This window comes from Octopus bimaculoides, chromosome 16 (genome assembly GCF_046866305.1).
Source record: "Octopus bimaculoides isolate indiv1 chromosome 16, ASM4686630v1, whole genome shotgun sequence".
In the NCBI taxonomy this organism is placed as follows: Eukaryota; Metazoa; Mollusca; class Cephalopoda; order Octopoda; family Octopodidae; genus Octopus; species Octopus bimaculoides.
In genome coordinates this window covers 27,111,655-27,133,633 of record NC_142943.1, presented here as the reverse complement: position 1 = coordinate 27,133,633, position 21,979 = coordinate 27,111,655, and the positions used below count along the sequence as shown (strand labels likewise).

General features: G+C 37.4%; 1 protein-coding gene across 8 annotated transcripts in view; it reads right to left on the bottom strand.

Annotated features, from left to right (window-relative positions):
• The window catches only part of LOC106871768 (uncharacterized), a 1,221,261-nt gene that overhangs the window by 542,099 nt on the left and 657,183 nt on the right, over nt 1-21,979 (bottom strand). For all 8 annotated transcript variants that reach the window (XR_016244689.1, XR_016244690.1, XM_089364843.1 and 5 more), the window contains exon 45: nt 16,960-17,134. Coding sequence is in view for 6 of the 8 variants with exons in the window: in XM_089364843.1 (XP_089220969.1) it covers nt 16,960-17,134 (175 nt within the window). In the remaining 2 variants the exon portion in view is untranslated. The remainder of the gene's footprint in view (nt 1-16,959; nt 17,135-21,979) is intronic.

The window sequence follows — 21,979 nt, the reverse complement described above, 5'->3', positions numbered from 1 at the left end:
ATACGGTGTATGTGAGAGCTTCATCAGGGACACAGATTGTGTGTAGGGGTATAGGCATAAATAATTATGCCTTTTACTTAGCTAATTTTACTTAGTTGAACAGGTCCTCTGAAGCCCAAAGCACCAAGCAGTCCTTTGTCATCTCTGTGAATCTCAAAATCTGGAGGACATATATCCCTCACTTTGTCGCACAATTTACAACGACTTCCTCTTTTCCTCAGGTTCCATCAACACACATACACACAAACGCATACACACATACATACATACATACATACATATATATATATATATATATATATATATATATATATATATATATATAGAGAGAGAGAGAGAGAGAGAGAGAGAGAGAAGTAAGGACCAAAACCCTTCAAAGGGATGCTAAACATCAAAGTTCGCCTGTACAATTCAAGCAAAGTATATAAAAACAATATATTCAGTATTGGTATAATCAATAAATAAAGTATAAGGAAAGGAAAAAATACAGCCGTAGACGATCTTTTAATCTTTAATTTAAAATTGGTACAAATCCAATAAAAATTCTACAAATTTTTTCCAATCCTAATTAATTCCAAAAACAAAAACGAAAAAATCCTTTTTGAAATCAAAATTAGGCTTTTCTTCAGGAATTACCGATTGGAATGAATATGTACCACCAACAATAAATATTTATAAAGACCTTTAATAGCCCAGACAGGAACAAATAATTAAATGAGGATAAAAGGAAATTACTCGAATGCCAAGCCGTTCAAAACCAGAAAAAAAATATAAAAAACCAACTCCAGCGTTTGATTAACATAACAATTCATGATATATAAATATTTGATAACGACAATTGTCATTTCCGTCTAAACAACACATAAAGTTATTGAAACAAAATTTTGAAGGTGTGTCAGGTACTGAAATTCATCGGAGGCCTTTAGCACAATACAGGGACAATGTTACAGCTGTCTTGCTTCTGAGTAGTGTCTGAAGTTTGCCCTGTTTTTATTGGGAGTTCATGGCTCAAATTAGCATGTTTTAAATAGGATTTGTTCGGTAGAGGTTAGTCACATGACTAGTCTTAGAAATTTTTGTAGTTTCTCCGCTACGTCCGTGTGTTAGTATTGTGACAATGTTTGGCGTTGTAAGTCAAGGCTGATACGATTGACTGAACATGTCCAAACAATCAATGCTCTAAATGTTTTCTGCCAAATGTTTGTAAAGAATGAACACATGATTAAGTTTATAACCTTTTCTACGTTTCCCATTACGTCCGTGCGTTAGTGTCAGGTGACAGTACATTTTGCGCTTAAAAAGAGGGCCGACACGGTTGAATGAACATGTTTACTTATAATCAAGATGTACACATTTGAACAACTTATAGATTTAAAAAATCTACCCAACAGCATAAACAATAATATTAACTTTACCATGGAATAAGGTAAAACTCGACTACCATTGCTGGATATACTAATCATCAAAAGAGATAAAAACATTGAAACAGATAGTCACCATAAACAAGCAGATTCTAAACAATACTTACTGTTATCCTCATGCAATCCCAAACAAACGAAGAGTAATATCCCCTTTAATCAAGCAAGAATAATCTGCACAATTGCCTCAAACCCTGAAACTCGCAATAAAAGACTCCAGGAACAAGAACAAGTACTTTGAATACAATATCCATTAATATTAATAGTCAATGGAATAAAACGTAACAAAGCAATAAATATCGAACAACTACGAAAAACGAAAAACGCTCCAGATACATCCAATAATCTACTCTTTGTTACAACATAGAACTCAAGAAACACAGAGGTTTTACAATATTAGCCACCAGAACATCCCACTACTAAAACAAGATCCAAGAATGAAACAAATATTTGAAATACACAAAATAATCAAAAGTAAAAGACAATCAATGTCCTTCAAACAACTCTTCACAAGTGCTAAATTACCTTCCACAATTTCTACACCAATAGTCAAAAAATGTGGCCGCCCTAATTGCGGGACCTCCATCAGCATTATTGAAGACAAAACATGCAAATTCAAGTCAGGACAATCTCTTACTGCAAAAAATCACATTACATGTTCTTCAAGGAATTTGGTATATGCTATCAAATGTCAAGAATGTGATAAATATTACATATGTCAAACAAAGCTTACTCTAAGAAATAGACTGACCATTCACGAAGGCAGCGAGCTAGCAGAAACGTTAGCACACCGGGTGAAATGCTTAGCGGTATTTCGTCTCTGTGAATTATTGTGAATTATTGTGAATACTGTTGTGTTACTTTGTGAAAACTGTCTCGGTGAATAATTGTGATTTTTGTGGAATTATTACGGTTGCATTTCACGTGAGCTGCTGCATTTTCCCCAGCTATGGCAAGTGGTAGTGTCTCCAGCATGGAGAGCTATGCCAAGGCCACTGCGGTGAGGAAGTCAGTACCGCTAGAAACCAAGTTAATCAAGTTGGATATGGAGGAGGTGACCAGAAGCAGGAATTTGATAGAAGTTGAGGGAGACTCGTACAAATTGTGTCCCCCAAAAGAGACTAAAGAAAATAAGATTCTGAGGACAGTTGTGTATCGTACACAGGCTGTAGAAACCGGTAAAATTGAAATGGTGACGGAAGAAGAAATCGAGGAGTGCCTGGGTGAAATTGTCAATGAAGCTACGTACATCAACAGAGGAAGAAAATTCGGTACGGTTGAGGTGAAGTTCGCCACTATAGAAGAGGCAACCAAGCATGCAACCAACATATTAAGAAGTGAGAAAATAGCATTGCTACCAAGCTATAGAGGAAGAAGTGTAAAAATATGAATTCCCAGAGTTACACCAGATATTAAACCAGAGTGGTTGGCTGCAACAGTGCTGGCTGCAACCAAGGAGGAGCCGGAATTGGGACCAGTGGCGAAAACAAAAGTGTGCAAATGGTGGGGATTCGGACTCGAAACGTGGCTTTTTGCCACATTCGAGGACATAGAAAGAATTCCCTACCAGATAGAAGTGGAGGATGAGAAAACGTTAAATGTCGTAGTCGAGGGAAGAAAACCAAATTGTTATATATGCGGGGAGAGAGGTCATATGAAGACCAAATGCCCCCTATTCATATAGGGGGCATTTGGTCTTCATACAACCACAGCAAGAGAAAGCACAAGCAGAGGAGGAAAAAATTGTAGACCACACTGAGGAAATAAAAGAGAGACATAAGTGTGAAACAGAGAAAACAAAGAAGAACGAAAATGGAGCTACTAGCACTAAAAAGCACAGGAAAAATAAGTCAAAAGAACGGTCAACAGAAAACAAAAAAGAGATAAAAAAGCCAGAAACTAATAATGTACAAGAAGAAGGGGAGAGAACGGAGAAAGATGTGAAATACAAGGAGCTTTTGATAAAGTACGAGAATTGCGAGCAGATGGAGAGAAAAGTCAAGAGGTTAAAAGAAATAATAAGAGTGAAAATGCCAGAGAAATGTGCTGAAAAATGCATTTTGATACGTGAGGAAAGATGCTTCGAGTGCATAAAAGAACTTGGTGAAAATTTAATAACGAAACAGATATGGTTGGTGGAGACACCACCCACTAGAACTGATTATTTGCAGTTGTTAAGGACGGACGTAACAATGATTAATGGAAGAAAGGTAACGCGAGTGTTTGGATTTTTTGAGTTACAAAACAGTTAAAATGTTTACATGCCGTTGAACGTAAAAGTGAAAAACTGGATAAATGTAACCACCCGACTTCGGGGATCGAGTGGACATTGAGCCTCATTTTTTTCATTCTTGCATATTATCATTTTATTTTAATTACCCCGATTTTATGTTTGCGTTTTGTACTGTCTTTGTGTTTTGTGATGTCTTAAAAATTCTTTGTATAACTCTTTATGGGTAATAAAGAAATCGGTATTTCGTCTGCTGTTACGTTCTGAGTTCAAATTCCACCGAGGTCGACTTTGCCTTTCATCCTTTCAGGGTCGAAAAATTAAGTACCCGATATGCACTGGGGTCGATGTAATCGACTTGATCCCTTTGTATGTCCTTGTTTATCCCCTCTGTGTTTATCCCCTTGTGGGCAATAAAGAAAGAAGACTGACCATTCACCGACAACAAATACGAAACCCCAGTACTAGGCAGATCACACTGAGTGGCCACATAGACATATATGCAAAAAATAAGTCTCCCAAATTCCAGGTCTTCCCACTCTACCGATGTTCAGTGAATACCATAGATGAAGCAGGGATAAGCAAAGAAAATACTTTCATACAAAAGTTCAAACCAATACTTAACAAACCTTAACAGAGTACATTCACGAATAACTATTCACACACAATATTCATTCTGCCACTTATCATGAGGAAGCTACAGAGATAACAACCTAAATTTTAATCATTGGACTACATACAAACGACTCCTGTGCACTCTCCCATCAGACAGATTAAATTTGGTCTGTCTTGATTATAACTAAACATGTTCCTTCAACCGTGTCGGCCGTTTTTTAGGCGCAAAATATACTGTCATGTGACACTAACGCTCAGAAGTAGGGAAGCATCCAAAAGGTTATAATTTTTATCATGTGTTCATTCTCTACAAATATTTGACAGAAAACATTTAGAGCATTGATTGTTTGAACTCGTTCAGTCAACTGTGTCAGCCTTAACTTACCAAGCCAAACATTGTCACTTCATACTAACACACGGACATAGTGGGGAACTTACAAAAATTTCTAAGACCAGTCATGTGACTATCCTCTACCAATCAAATCCCATTCAAATCATATGCTAGTCTGAGTCATGAACTCTCAGTAAAAACAGGACGAACTTCAAACACTAGGCAGAAGCAAGACAGCTGTAACATTGTCCCCGTAGTGAGCAAAAAGCCTCCGATGAATTTCAGTACCTGGCACACCTTCCGAACAGTGAATTTGGATAAATGCTCTTTGTCCTTCTTTGGTGCACATTGCTAATGGAGTAGCCAGGTTTATACTGTAAAGCCAGAAGGAAAAATGGTGTGATCAGTTTCAAACTTCGTACACGTGACCACAGTAGTACCAACTATAAACACGCATGCGCAGAAGGCAGTGTGACAATAATAAAGACATATTAAGGTGAGTGCGGACAATTTTTGACTTCCCCTCATACACACATACACACACATGCACACACATACACAAGCACACAGACAGGCACACACATACACACGCACACACACACACACACACACTCGCACACATACACACACACACTCGCACACATACACGCACAGAAAGGCAGACAGATACACGTACATATATAAATCTCTTCTCCAGTTTTTCATTCTCTCTCCATTTTCCCCTCTTATTCCTTTCCGTCGAAAAGCATAGGCTCTAAACGAAAAAGGCATCCATTTTTCTTGAGTGTTATACTAATACACCTGCTTTTTATTCCTACACCTGTCTTCGTCTTTTTGTCTTTCTATAAATATCTGTGTATGTATGCATGCATGTGTATGTGTGCATGAGTGTGTGTGTATGTGTATGCGCATGTGTGTGTGTGTGTAAAGAAATAAATGTAAAAAAAAACACCATATTGAGTTGTATCGACTTTTATCTCCTTTACAACTGGTGCTTATTAGTGTCCTTGTTTACTTTAGTGACGTATATACTTCTGCCTTTAGGGTGTAAAATAGCGAATTAGCCACCCATATTATATGTATATATTCTTTAGTCTTTTAGTTGTTTTCAGTAATTTGACTCGGCCATGCTGGAGCAACGCCTTTAGTCGAACAAATCGACCCCGGGACTTATTCATTGTAAGCGTAGTATTTATTCTATCGGCTTATTTTGCCCAACCGCTAAATTACGGGGACTAAACACACAAGCATTGGTTGTAAGCGATGGTGGGAGGGCAAACACAGACACACAAACAAACACACACACATATTTCTATATATATAAATATACGACGAGCTTCCTTCCGTTTCCATCTACCAAATCCACTTACAAGGCTTAGGTCGGCCCGAGGCTATAGTAGAAGAAACTTGCCCAAGGTACAACGCAGTGGGACTGAACCCGCAACAATATGGTTGTTTAGCAAGCTACTTATCACGCAGCCACTCCTGTGCATCTATCTATATATCTGTCTGTCTGTCTGTCTGTCTGTCTATCTATACACACACACACACATATATATATATATATATATATATATATATATATAATAATGTTGCGAACGCCCGCACGCGAAGCACCTCAACGAAGAGAAAACTCGCGCGCGCGCGCGAACATCGACGCTCAGTGAGTCAGAATGTTCGCCACGACTAATAAGCCCAGCCGGAGCACGTAACGACGACAACAGGCAGGGAAGAAGAAACTAATTTTTTTCTTTCTTAGCAAAACAATACATCATCAATACAAAATAACATAGCATTCAATAACATGTAACAATAGCGTTTCCAAGCATTTAACATAATCAAAGTTTACAATCAAGGGTTTGTATATCAAGTCAATTAAAAGTTCGGTGGAGATGGAGTATATGTAATCTGGGTATACCCCCCCCCTTTTAAATTTTGTTCTTTTTTACGGAATCCTATGTTTCAGACCATGGAGAATCCGATTCTGAAAAAAAAATTTGAAAAATCTCAATTTCAAAATTTCGATCCCCCCCCCCCGGTTTTTATATAGATCCACAGGGTAAACCTAACCCTAACTCAAACCCTAACCCTAACCCTAACCCTAAACCTAACCCTAACACTAGTTTTGTGAGATTTGGCTGTTATTTCTAGCATGTAAATAGCCTGCTTGGTGGGAGGGGGAAATTGAAATTTTTCAAAAAATTATTTTTCAGAATCGGAATCTCCATAGCCTAAAACATGGGATTCCGTGAAAAAAAATTAATAAATAAGGGGGGGGGGGGGGAAAGGTTCAGATTACATATAGTCCATCTCTACCAAAAGTTCTTTTACTTCTTTGTTTTCTTTTCTTTGAACAACATGTCACCACAAAGTTCTTTCTTTTCTTTTCTACCATTTAACAAGAGTTAGCAAAGTTCTTTCTTTTCTTTCTGCCAGTTAACATCACAGTTAACAAAATCTCTTTTTCTTTTAAAACATGTAACAACAAAGTACATTTTTCCTTTAAAGAAATGCAAACACAAACCTTCACCGCAAGAATTTCCTTTCCTTCAAATTTCCCACTACAATCCACAAGAAGTGACCAACTACAATCTTTTGCCTGCCACAACAGTTCCATCTCTCTGTCCCTCTCTCTCTTAGAATCTATCCATTTCTGCTGACTGGTACCTTCTGACCATAGTCTCTCTCTTTCAGCCTCTGTCTGTCAGTCTCTCTGTTCATCTTGCTCCTCTACTGTCTGCTGGTCTTTACACCAAACCGCGCTTACCAACTGCCGTACGCCAACTGCCTGATACCAACTATCCTACCGTATTTATCACAAATACCGTACCCAACAGTCCTACGTTACCCCCCTCCAGAGCTGGGTCAGTTTAGTACAATTCCTAACTTGTTTTTCTAAACTTTCGGTGACCGGAAAGGGTCATCGATCATACTCCTACGCTAAAAATAACTGTGCTTGTTGACAGGACAAAAGAAATACCATTGTCCTCAACAACCAGAATATGGTTTCAAACCCAGCACGGGAGATAAGGACATAACATTATTTTGTTTTGTTTATCGGCGTCGGTATCAATAATAATATTAAGGACAAAATCCAAAATTACAGGTAAAAACTCAATTAAAATCAATTTATAAAAAATTAAAATTAAATTGAGCTTTACAGAGTAAAATATATATAAATATATAGTTTTAGGGAAAAGAACCAAGTTTCATGAACTCATCGATGAAAATCCACTGTCACACACACACACACACACACACACACACATATATATATATATATATATATATATATATATATAGCAGGTCATCCCATAAGTTTTGTTCAAATTTTGAATAAAGGAAAAAAAGGGATCAAAAATTATATTTAATTGAAATTTAATCGTCAATGTACTTTCCCTGATTATCTATGACTTCCTTCCATCTATTTACAAGCTTTTTAATCTCATCAATGTAAAACTCTTTTGGTTTCAAAGCGAAGAACTCTGAAATGTCAGTTTCGACCTCCTCCTGGCTTGCGAAAGTTACGTCCCCTAAATGATTCTGTAAACTACGAAACAAATGGTAGTCTGAAGGAGCAAGGACAGGAGAATAAGGTGGATGAGGAATTGTTTTCCCAACCAAGCTCTTCGACCTTCTGTGATGTGATCTTTGCAGTGTGGGATCGCGCATTGTCCTGATGAGACATCACTCCATTTCGATTTTCTAAAGCGGGTCTTTTTTCTTTAAAGCTTGGTTCAAACGCTCTAATTGCTGACAGTAGACTTGAACATTGATTGTTGCATTAGGTGGTAACAATCCAAAGTTAATTACTCCTTTACAATCCCACCAGATAGAGCGAAGAACCTTTATTCCATGAAGTTGCCTTCTCGGTTGCGGCTGAGCCTTTCCCCTTTTACCAAGTCACTGTTTACAATGTTTAACATTTCAATAGAAGATCCATTTTTCGCCACCAGTCACGAGTCTATCCAAAAAGGGTGAAATGAGTTCGTGAGAGTGGAGAGAAGACCAGATGTCAACTCGGGATTCGCGGTTGCTTTTGCACAATTCATGAGGCACCCATTTTCCAAGTTTAAGAACCTTTCCAAGATGTTGAAGATGACGATGAGCAGTTGTATGGTTTAAACTAAGCTTTATTGCCAATTCGTCAATTGATAATGCAGGATTTTCTTCAAGTAATGCCTCAAGGAGCTTATCATCAAACTCAACTGGACGTCCTGTTCGATCTTCATCTTCAAGGCTGAAATCACCACCTCTGAATTTTGCAAACCATCTTCTGTAAGTTCTTTCATTCAAGCATTCTTTGCCATAAACTGAGTGTATGTTTTGAGTCGCTTCGGCTACAGTGTTTCCTCTTTTGTACTCATAGAGCATTATGTGCCTCAAATGCTCTTTGGATACTTCCATGTTAGAAAGAGTTTTAATCAAAGAAATTTTAATTCTAGTAATCGGTAAAATAATATCTAATTAGTTTAAATGTACACAAATGCATAAACATAACTTTTAATTACATTAGACATTCAAAATACTGTTAAATTTCATTCAATTTTAAAAAAGGGAAAATCGGAAAGAACATACGGGATGACCTGTTAGATATATATATATATATATATATATATATATATATATATGTATATAAAGAGATATAGCATCAGCATCACATCATGTGGAAGACAACTGGAGGTTTCTACGGAACAACCTGCTGAGTGCTACTGACCAGATCTGTGGATGGTGCAAAGTCCCCTCTCGACCCAAAGTAACGTGGTGGAGGAACAATGTGGTTGACAGGGTTATTAGACAAAAGAAACAGGCTTGGAAGGACTGGAAGAACGGACGTAGCAGGGAAGTGTATCAGACTGCCAGAAGGGAAGCTAGGAGACAGGTTTATGTAGCCAGAGGGGAAGCAGATAAGAAAACATTTGCCAATGTTCTGCGCTGTGAGGACAAAAGACTTGAAGTATTGCGTGTTGCAAGAGAAAACCGTGATGTAGGACAGAAATGTGTCCGCATGGATGATGGTACACTTGCACTGAATGAGGCTGCAAAGAAAGAGATTTGGAGCCGCCACTACAAAAGATTGCTCAATATAGAGAATGAATGGGAGAAAGAGAGCCTGCCAAATGTCGTCCCAACAGAGGGACCAGCTATCCGAATTAACAGTACTTTGGTAGATAAAGCAATCAAGAGTATGAAGACAGGGAAAGCCCCCGGCCCATCAAGAATCACTGCAGAGAGGCTCAAAATATCTGACAGCATCGACTATAGCCTAGTCACCTGAATAGTTAACCAGGTGATACATGAAGGAGTCATACCCAATGACTGGTGTAGCTGCACCTTAGTCAACTGCTACAAAGGTAAAGGTGATGCTTTAGATACAAATAATTACAGAGGTATCAAGTCGTAGGATCAGATAATGAAGGTCACAGAGAGGGTCATAGCCCAACTAATTAGGGAGAGAGTCAGTTTAGATGAGATGTAGTTTGGGTTCTTGCCAGGTAAGAGCATCACTGATGCTATATTTCTGGTAAGACAGCTGCAGGAGGAATACCTAGCCAAAGATAAACCTCTGTACCTGGCTTTTGTTGACATGTAGAAAGCCTTTGACAGAGTCCTCCGTTCCTTGATCTGGTGGTCAATGAAGAAACTAGGGATAGATGAATGGTTAGTGAGAGCTGTGCAAGCCATGTACAGGGACGCTGTCAGTAAGGTGAGAGTTGGCAACGAGTACAGTGAAGAAATCCGGGTAGAGGTAGGGATCCACCAAGGTTCAGTCCTCAGCCCCCTCCTATTTATCATAGTCCTCCAGGCAATAACAGAGGAATTCAAGACAGGATGCACCTGGGAGCTCCCCTATGCTGATGACCTTGCTCTATTTGCTGAGTCACTCTCAAAACTAGAAGAAAAGTTTCAGGCGTGGAAGTAAGGATCAGAATCGAAGGGCCTTAGAGTCAACCTAGCTAAAACCAAAATCGTAATAAGTAGTAAGGCAGACAAACCACAAATCCCTTCAGGTAGATGGCCCTGCTCGATCTGTAGAAAAGGCGTAGGTAGAAACTCTATAAGATGTACCCAGTGTAAGCTATGGACACATAAGAGGTGTAGCAATATCAAAGGAAGGCTAACTAGCAAGATATTTTGTATGTGGTAGATGCTCAGGAGCAATAAACACTGAAAATGTTCAGAGAACAACTTCCGCCACATTCAAGGGAGAAATACTAGAATGTAAAGTTCCATCTTTGTAATATTCATTTGTTGAAATAGGGCCCGGGGAGCAATACTTCTTTTTGTAGTGACAAATGGAATAGTACCAAGTGTGTCTGATGTGTGGCACTGACTTTCAATGAGACGGAATTTGAAGCCAAAGTATTAGAATGCATATGGCTTTATAAAAGCTGCATAAAGGAAACGGTACAAAAGTTATTTGACCAATAAAGCTTGCAGAAATAACAATATATTGTTGACATATTACTAGAAGAAGACAATGAGTCCTAACTCACTGCAGGTCAAAGGGTTGTGAATTCTGGTATTTGTGATAGATTTCGACAGCAAGAATCTGGAACTGGCTTCCTGAAAGTTAATGGCAAATCTGTAAAGACATTTTTGCTTAAGTCTATTTCTTGCCAAAGTCTGACAATATATAAACAAAAAGAACTGTTTATGACACGGATTGGTTTATTGTGGGTCCTAGGTTGCTAGGGAGTGGCCCACACACTATAATTTCAGGACCGTCCTCTACAGAACATGTAGAATGAGATGGGCAATATCAGGTTCCCAATAACTCAGTTATAGTTCTGAGTGGTACAACCTTAACCAACTCATCTGCCATTGTCCACCTTCTCCAGTTCAAATACTGTTGTAATTAACTATTGTTGTTGCCTACTTTGCTTACTTTGCGGCAGGGATCTTGAAAGGTTTGGTTATATTCTGTCTGGATTCACTTTTTTAATTTATCACCATGTGCGGACCGACAAGAGTGCTAGATACTGTTTGCATTGTCCTCAGAGTTAATGGACCACGCAAACCTCTTCTACATTAAGGAATGTCTATCAATATAATGCTACATCCATTGCTGCTGTATTTTAGCGACATCTGTTTTTAAACTCTTCTTGGTCTTGACGTACCCCTGTACCAAATTGTCATGAGTTTGAGAATCAGACAAGTTCTTAAGAGAGGTCAAATGGTAGTCTTGGATTATTACACAATGGTAAAAGAATGAGCTTTGGAAGCTCTAGGCAAATCAATGAAGGATAGTATGACAATAGATCTTCAAAAGGCAGAGTAGCTGTGTTGTTGTCAAGTGATTTCCATGTGACCCAACCAATGATCCCAAAAGAGAAAAACAAAAACAATGAAGTTCATGCATTATTTCGGCGTCACTATAAACCATAATTTCGGCGTCACTATAAACCATAATTTCGGCGTCACTATAAACCATAATTAAAATCTTGATCTGAAATCGTGTGCTGAAACAAAAACAACTGCAGCGTGGGAGATGTTTCTAAGCCATTCAAGAACCCACAAATACCGTAAGTTTCCCTTCAACATTAAAATATAACTTATATCAAAATATTTTCGTCCCTTTGAACCCACGACCTGTTCACTGACAAAACTTCGTGCTGTATCTGAGAAAGTAGCAGTTAGTTTATGATATATAAGTGTGTTTATGTATGTATGTCTGGTCGCACTTGAGTACTACTGGTAACATGTAACCCATTAAAACCTGTTGCATTGTCGGGTCGTTGGTAGCTAAACTGGCAACTCCACCAGGTTTGCATGGTGAGGAGGGTGATTGTTGGACACCCTGCCGGATGAAAAGTAAGACCCGTCAAAGATCGGAGGAACTCATAAGCTGTAAATGGCCATTCAACAAATATTTGTAAATATATTTATATCAACTCAAGAGTTGGAAATAACTACGTTTCATGGCCTGTTTTAGGCCGACATGGGATTGAAAAATATGATAAAAATGGAGTAGCGCTTTTGACGTTTTGAACTGAGAATAATCTGGTTCTCACCAACACTCTGTTTAAGCAGAAAAATAAACATAAAACCACCTGGATGCACCCATGATCTAAACACTGGTATCTCATATATTATATTTGGATCAGAAAACGTGATATGAAAGATGTTTCTAGTGTTTGGGTCATGAGAAGAGCACAGGGCTGGACTGACCATTATCTAGAGCATAGAAAAATAAATTTTTCGATAATGCCTAAAAGTCGACAGTTTGGTCCTATGGCACGCAAGAAGTTAAATGTTGTAAACTTCAAAACAATCTATGGGAAGACGTCAAAACAAAAGTATTTCAGGCTGCAAATTTGTCAGTGAGATTTAAATTGCGAACGTCCAGTAACTAGTTTTCAGAAAAAATCAGCAGAAATTAATGATCTACTTTCAGAAAAACAAAACTTGGGGAATACACTTCTTTCTCAGTCCTTGAACCCCAACACAAACAAAGCTTACAGAACGCTGAAAGGGTAAGTGATGACTGCTCCAAGGAAAATTAAACAGGAATGGTAGAATGATAGAGTAAAAGGGGCACAAGAAGCAGCTGATAGAAATGAAGCCATGGGTTTGTACTAAGGAGGTATATGGCCTAAAATCCTCTTCAATAGCCCCAGTGAGAACAGCAAATGGACGTTTGCTTATGACTGATACAGCTACTATTCATAAACGCTGAGTAGAACATATTTCTGCACTTCTGAATAGACCATCATCCGCTAACTTGAGGATGATAGAAAAAAATTGAATACCTTCTAGTTATAGAAAAGTTGGCATTTGAGCCAACTCTAAATTATATTTATTTAGCTGTGAATAAGCTGAATAGTAATAAGTCTCCAGGGTCTGATGGAATCTGTGTGAGAAGTCTTGAAATATGGGGGTGACAAAATGTTTGAACTCTTAACTATATTAATTTGTCAATGTTAGAGAATTGAGAAAGTGCTCAAGACTGGCTTGATGCCATTTTAGTCTCCTTGTCTAAATCGAGGCCAAAGGATCTGTGTGGTAATTTTCGTGGGATTTCGCTTTTGGCTGTAGTTGGAAAAGTACTTGCCCGCATTCTGTTAGAACATTTAAATACCTTCATAGTTTCAAATAAGGTGTCTGAGTCTTAGTGTGGCTTTCACTCCTCCAGGGGGACAGTTGATTGTATCTTTACTATCAGACCATTTCATGAAAGGTGCATTGAACAAAATCTTGCCTTATACCACTGCTTTGTTTATTTGAGCAAAACATTCAATACTGTTGATCGAAATGCTCTGTGGCTAATTCTAAGGAAAATAGGTTGCCCAGAAAAAATTGTTAACATGATCAGGGCTTTGCATCAAGATATGAAACCTAGAGTTAATTTTGATGGTAGAATCTCTGAATGTTTTGCTGTGGAAAATGGAGTAAAGCAAGTAGACCTTGATGCACCCACCCTCTTTGCAATACATTGTATTGTTGTGTTGTCACACGCTTTTCAAAACACCGAGAAGAGTATTTACATAAAATATCAAACAACAGGGAATATTTTTAATCTGACCAGAATGAAATTCAAAACGAAGGTTTTTTTTACTTCACTCACTAGAGTACACTTATGCACTGACGATTGCAATCTGGTCAGTCATTCTGAAAGAGGTCTGCAATCTCTTGTACCTGCATTTGTCTTGGCTTGTGATGATTTTAGCTTGACCATCAACTTGGAACAAAACAGTTGTAATGAATCAACTTGCATGTTGTACAACACCCTTAAAATTTTTGTTAAAGGTAAATTACTTGAGGTTGTTGATTCTTTCATCTACCTTGGAAGATCTGTACAAAATGATGGAAATCTGGACACAGAAATACATCCGCGAATTCAAAGGGCAGCACAAGTATTTAATGGCTTGGAGTCATACCTTGGGCGCCAACGACATATAAATAACAATACAAAATTCGCTCTTTACAAATCATTTATCTTAGCATCCCTGTTGTATTCCTCTAAGATATGGACATTTTATGAAAGACATTTCAAATTGTTTGAACAATTCCACCAAAAGTGCCTTCATCGCATTTTGAACACTAAATGGAATTCTTTTACTCCAGACACAGATGTCCTTGTGTCTGCGGGCATCACCTCAATTAAAGCAATGATACTGAAAAACTAAATGAGATAATGGGGCCATATTGTTCAAATGGTGGATGAACGCATAACCAAACAGCTGTTTTATGGTGAGCTTGCAGATGGGAAACGCTATCGGTGTAAACCTAAGAAAAGGTTTAAGGACGGCATGAGGACTACTATGAAGTCACTTGGAATGGATACAGACGACAAAAACCCTTGCTTTGGATCGAGCTGGATGGTGAACAACAAAAGTGTAGGGTGGAGTAAAAGCGTTTGAAGAGGCCAGGATAACGCATGCAAGACTCGAGAGAAATTTAAAGAATAATGTTACGATCGAGAAGATGAATCACAATGACCTTTTTGTGTGTACAGTTTGTGACATACCATGCCTTTCTTTTGCTGGGCTCAAATCTCATTTGCAAACTCATGGAAAGCGAATCTCCACCAACTATTCTGCCTATATGTCTGTGTATACCTTTCAATGCAATGTATGCCAAGAGGTATGCAATCTAATGGAAACCTCAAAAGACATTTAAGATCCACAAAGATCAGAACTTATCTGCAGCTCTTGGTGGTCCAAATCAGATATGCAATCGGTGTGGGTGTCTTTTCAAAATATTGTCTGGTTTAAAAAGCTACATCAGATGCCATGATAGTTCTAAGGTGTAGGTACAGGAGGTGGATAAGGAGTAGAGAACCACTATGTACGTATGTATGCATGTAAGTATGCATATGTGTACATGCGTATGCATACATATACGCATGTATGTATGTATGTATGTATGTATGTATGTATATATGTATGCATGTATGTATGTATATATGTATGTATGTATGTATGTGAGTATTTACGTATGTGTGTAGACGTGTCTGCATGTATGTATAAGTGTATGTATATGTGAACATTTATTTTTCTTTTCTCCTTTTATTTTCGTATATTACATAGATACACACATACACACACAGACACACACACACACACACATATATTATATAAATATTTATACACACATACCCATATTACATGCATATAAACATTCATACACGCATACAGACTCATGTAAGTATGTATGTGTGTATGACTGTGTATATGCATGTGCGTATGGGTGGTTGGTTGGCACTCCGTCGGTTACGACGACGAGGGTTCCAGTTGATCCGAACAACGGAACAGCCTGCTCGTGAAATTAACGTGCAAGTGGTTGAGCACTCTACAGACACGTGTACCCTTAACGTAGTTCTCGGGGAGATTCAACGTGACATAGAGTGCGACAAGGCTGGCCTTTTGAAATACAAGTACAACAGAAACAGGAAGAAAGAGTGAGAGAAAGTTGTAGTGAAAGAGTACAGCAGGGTTCGCCACCATCCCTTGCCGGAACCTCGTGGAACTTTAGGCGTTTTCGCTCAATAAACACCCACAACGCCCGGTCTGGGAATCGAAACTGCGATCCTACGACCGCGAATCCACTGCCCTAACCACTGGGCCATTGCGCCTCCACGCGTATGGGTATGAATGTATGTATACACATATAGATGTATATGTCTATGATGTAAAATACAAAAGAAATGAAGAAAGAAGAGTATTTGAGTTTAACCGTTGTATGTAAAAGAAGAGACATATATGTGTAGATGGATAAACGTATATGTGTGTATACTGTAAGATTATGCGTATAAATATGTGTGTATACGTATTTATATGATTGGCTGTGCTTGTACATATGTATAGGCATGTTTATATTTGCTTGTATGAATCTAAAGTAGTGTATCTATTCACTGTTAGACAGTGGTGAAAGGAACATATATACATACAACCTTCGATAGAGTAATAGTTATATGTGCAACTTGAACAAAGAGGAAGAATAGCAACCAGGTCACCAGCCTAAATGTGAAAACACAATTCCATAAAAGATTATATAAAATATTTATAAAAATGAAAAATACATTTGGAGAAAGCATAATGATGAGAGACTAAAACTTCATAGAGAAAATACAGGCATGTTTCAAACTTATTGTGACCTCATTAGCCAAGCACTGGCATCACTGTACTTGTCAGAATAGTGATAGGAAAATCGTTGAGTAAAGGTGGATTGGATGGCATAGACAAATAGAATTGTCTCGATAGAAATATATTAGCATTAACTAAACAATGACTTATAAAACACTTGTTCCCTATTAAAAACAGAAATTTCATAAGATGTATGTGTAAATTTAAAAAGTTATTCTTAACATTTCATCTTAGCTCTAGAGATTATGTTTAGATTTTTTTGACATAACAACTTACTTGGGATTTTCTTTTGTAAAATAGCATTTTCTAAATTTTTTCTGAACTCCGTTTCTACTCCAGAAGTTTCTTGGGTACCATTATCAACAAGGATAAAATGTGAATGATTAGGATCCAAAGCAGATGGTGTTGGGTTATTGTCATGTTTTATCTCATATTCTGCAGGCCATGATCCCTAAAAATTAAATCAATATTTTAGCTGTTATACATATTATCAACATCATTGTAATCTAACAAAATGATAATGCATCTTTTGCTATGACAAAATAATACAGCAAAACGGGATGGGAGGGGAACAACGAGAGACAAAAAGAGAGGGGGAACGGGAGGGAGAGAAAGAAAGAAAGGTGGAAAGAGGGAGGGAGAGAAATAGAGAATATAAGAATATGGACTGAATTCTTCTGTACGTGTTGTTGGGGGAGGTTTTAATGTTCACAGGCATTAGAAAAAAGAACACTAATGAATTGCTATACAGATGCATAATCCCACTCTCATTCAGAGACACCCACAAATGGTACCATGGGCAAGTGACAACTACTATAGCCCAGGTGCTAATCAACGCCTTGTTAATGGATTTGCTAACCAGAAACTGTTCTGAAGCCTGTGGTGTATACATTTATTCGTTTGGCTCAGACAAGAAATAATATGTTCCATCATAGAAAAGTCAGCTGTCCTGCTGACAGGAATATCATTCTGATAATTAAAGAGAAACAAGTAATTATGGATAACTGCTTCAAACCCTCTAGCTTCTATATCCAGATTATAAATTTACATTTATACCAATAATAACACTATGTAACACGATTTTTATCCCCTGATAGCAGATGTTGTTTCCTAATTCCTTGCTTCTAGAAAGTATGAAAAATGGCTAATATTTTCTTCAAAATTTGCTTCTGTTACATTTATTGAAACCCCAAAGAAGAATTCCCTTGAAGTAAAAAAATGAAAATGATGTTGTTAAAGATCTTCCCGAAATAATGAATAAATGGAAAGAACGCTTTGCAGATCTTTTCCATAGTTCTTCTGTGGTAAACATGGATATCATAAATAGCATTCCGCAAAGAGAGCTAGTGTAGCACATTACTTCAACAGAAGTAAATCTGACATTATATAAATTGAGATCAGTTAAAGCTCCTGGATTGGACGGCATTCCAGTCGAAATTCTGAAAGCAGGGTTGGGGATCATATTTCATCAGAAATTCTTAACCTACTAAGAGTAAAGGCCCAAAATCAGTGTGTAGTAATTCTAAAGGGATAATCCCACTGGAATATACTGGGAAGATACTTCCAAGATTCATGTTAGATCATCTCGTTGAAAATGTGTCTTCATGTGATTTCCGAGCAACAGTGTGGTTTTATATCTGAACGAGGAACAATGGAAATGACATTTTCTATGAGGCAGGTTCAGGTGAACTGCATAGAGGAACACATTCCACTATACCAGGTCTTCATAGATTTAACTAAGGCATTTGACACGGTAAACTGAGAGGCGCTATACATCGTTTTGTGCAAACTTGGTTGCCCAACATATTTTGTATAAATCTATAAGGAACTCCATAGAAATATGAAAGGTCGGGTAGTCTTTAATGGAGACACTCCCGCTCCCCGACTCTTCTCTATGTGTGTTGCTACATTGCTTTGGTATGCCTTCAAGGATTACAACAGGGGAATCAGAATCAGAATCAGATTTCGGACATCTGGTCACATTTATAATCTGAGCTGATTTAAATGCAAAGCAAAGACTTCCAAAACACTTCTTAGAGAATTGCTTTACGCTGTTGATGCTGATTTGTTGGGACACTCAGAGGAAGATATGCCACACGTAATTAGTTTTGGGAAAATCAAAGTAGTGTTTGCTCTTGCTCCAAGACAAACATATTCTGAATGAAACGTATTTTGTGAATGGAACAAGGTTAGAAGCCATTTATTCTTTTTTATAGTTTGGAAGCACATTGTCAAGGGATGGTGGTCTTAATGCAGAGATATACTATCGAATAGGGAAGGCAAATGTTGCATTTGGAGAACTAGAAAAGCGAGTATGGATGGATAGTGTTATTTCCTTGCAAACAAATACTAATGTCTATAAAACATGTGTATTGACTGTGTATTGACTGCACTTTTTTTTTATTCAAGTGAGATGTGAACCACTCGCAGGCGTCATATGAAAATACTGGAGAGATTTCACCAAAAGTAAAACGGATGCTCTGGATCGCAACAGGTGAAAAAGTGCTGTTGCAAGACTTAGAACGAAAAGATGATTCAGTGCTTTGAGCTTAAAACGTTTTGTCAGAAAGAAACAATTGTAACTGAAATCAACAGTGAATATTGGCTCTGTATTGTGTGCGATCGTGTTCTGTTGTCAAAAGCAGGAAATTAAAATCATATAAAGTCATATGAAAGTCGTAATGCTCAGGCAGATAATAATATTGAACACTGACCACTTTTCACAACTTCTATCATACGTCGCAAAATTTGGAAGACAATATCTAGACTTAATATACATATGCAGGTTCATTAAAAAACATTCTTTCAGAATCAGGTTCCAAAGGACAAAGGCATAAAAGAGATTTGAATATCTGTCACTTGTGTTTTATACCATTAGTTAGCAGCTGGCCCTAAAGGTCATCTAAGAGTTCATCAACGGAAATATTGTACTGTGTGATGGGGTACGGTGTGTGCGTTGAGGGAATGGCTATCGTCTGTCAAGATGAAGTAATCATCATCATCAGCCACACCATATATATATATATATATATATATATATATATATATATAGGTAAGATTGAACCACTATTTTGGAATTCATCTTTGAAGGATATTCTTATACCATGTGGAAAGGAGTATATTTTGAAACTTAATAATATTAAAGACTTTATTAATAGGATTAAATGGAAAGCCTACTACAATAACTGTAATATATCTAATATTAACGATGTCGAGAATTCTAATTATATCAATTCAAAATTTAAATCTAGAAAGGAACCTCGGTATAATAGGGATATACAGCTTTTAGAGGATAATATTTGGAAGGTGGTGAAAGATATTAAATTTCATAAATATCCAAACAGATATAATGAATATTTAAGAAATCTAGCTGTTAGAATAAAAGAAATGCGAAATACGGATGGGATTATAGTACAATCAGATAAAATTAGAAACCTGTATAAACTAGATGTTAAATTATATGATAACCTTTTAGAGAAAGAAATTAATAAAAAATATAAAATTCTTCCAGAAAATACTCTTTATAATATAAATAAAACTTCTAAATAAATCATGATGAAATATAACTTAGATAATACAACTGAACTTTATGTACCTATGCACGCTAGAATAACTTCAAAAGACCACAAGGATAATTTTTATTCTGACCCAAAAGTTAGACTTATTTGTCCATGTAAATCAGATCTAGGTAAATTAAGTGAAATCATTTTAAATAACTATATTAATAGATCAAATGAAATTAATAACCTTAAACTTTGGACTAGTACTAGTGATACTTTAAAATGGTTTAAAAATATTAAAGATAAAAATAGATATAAATTCATTCAAATAGATATAGATAATTATTATTATTCTATTAATGAGATCATCCTGAATAAGGCCCTTATTTATGCAATGAATAAGGTAGGAATGACTTATGATGAAGTTAATGTAGTTAAAACGGCTAGGAAATCGTTGATTAGATACAATAATAAGCTGTGGGCTAGGAAGGATACTAGGGACTATTTTGATATACCTACAGGGACACCTGATTCTGCACAGGTAACTGATTTAGTAGGTATTTATTTATTATCGGAACTTCAATTAGAAAATTTAAAGTTGGAGGGTGGTTTATTTAGGGATGACCTTTTATTAATAACTAAGAATTGCACCAATAGAACATTAGAATTATATAAGAAACTATATAGTTTTTTTAAAGAAATGGATGAAGGATTACTATATATAATGAGAACTATAATGTTAATTACTTAGATGCTAATTTTAATTTAATAACAGGTAAATCCCAAACATTATGGTTATTTACATTTTCCCAACCAGCAAAAGACCACGTAATAGCATCCGAGATCAAAGCGTTGGCACAACCTGGACTACTTTTTCACTTAATCTCGTGGCGAGAGCAACATACCTATGTCCCACAGTCTCCCTATCGCAGAGGACTGCTGGAGGGATCATTGACTCCACAAGTTTTAGTTGCGAAACCTTCCATATCGCAATATATCTACAAAGACAGCGTGACACTTTGATGGTTTTGTTTCTAAACTGAAGACCTACGATGTCGGTGGCGATTACTCATCACACCTCATGGAACTTTCTGAAGAAGGCACCCCACCATTATCACAGATGGGCAGTGGACAGTGTAGAAGTATATTGGTTCATTTTAGGCGAGATGATCACCAAAACTCCAGGGGGAATAACTGGCTTTTACAAATACGCTCATTAAGACTGGTTTGACCAAAATGATAACAATATTACCAAGCTGATCGACCAGAAGAGAGAATTTCGTCTGGTATAGAATTTCCCAATGTACACCCGCTTCCGATGCTTCCGGTAGGCCAAGCAGCAATGCCAATGTAGGATCCATGAACTCCAAAATCTCTGGTGGCCAGCAAAAGCAGGGGAGATACAGGCATTCGCGGACAGTAAAGACCCTAGGCAGGCGTTTCTATGCTGTGAATAGGGGAATCGTTGGTTCTCATAGTAGAGTAAATAATGCACTCATATCCACCGTCGGATTAACCCCTTTGATGGACGATACTTGAAACATGGAAGGATTACTCTCGTCAACCGGTTATCTACTGCAGTGATTGACCTCCCCTGAAATATCCCCCAATATCCTATCCGAGACTGGATGTTACTCCCTCCAAATTATCCTGAGCTGGAAAAGGCTCTAAAACGCATGAAGGTATGGGAAGCACCTGGTCATGACAACATAGTTCTGAAGCTCCTGCCTCACAGCTGTCAAACTGTGAAGATCAAGTTGTATACTGAAGATCAAGTTGTATACGTTTATCCAACG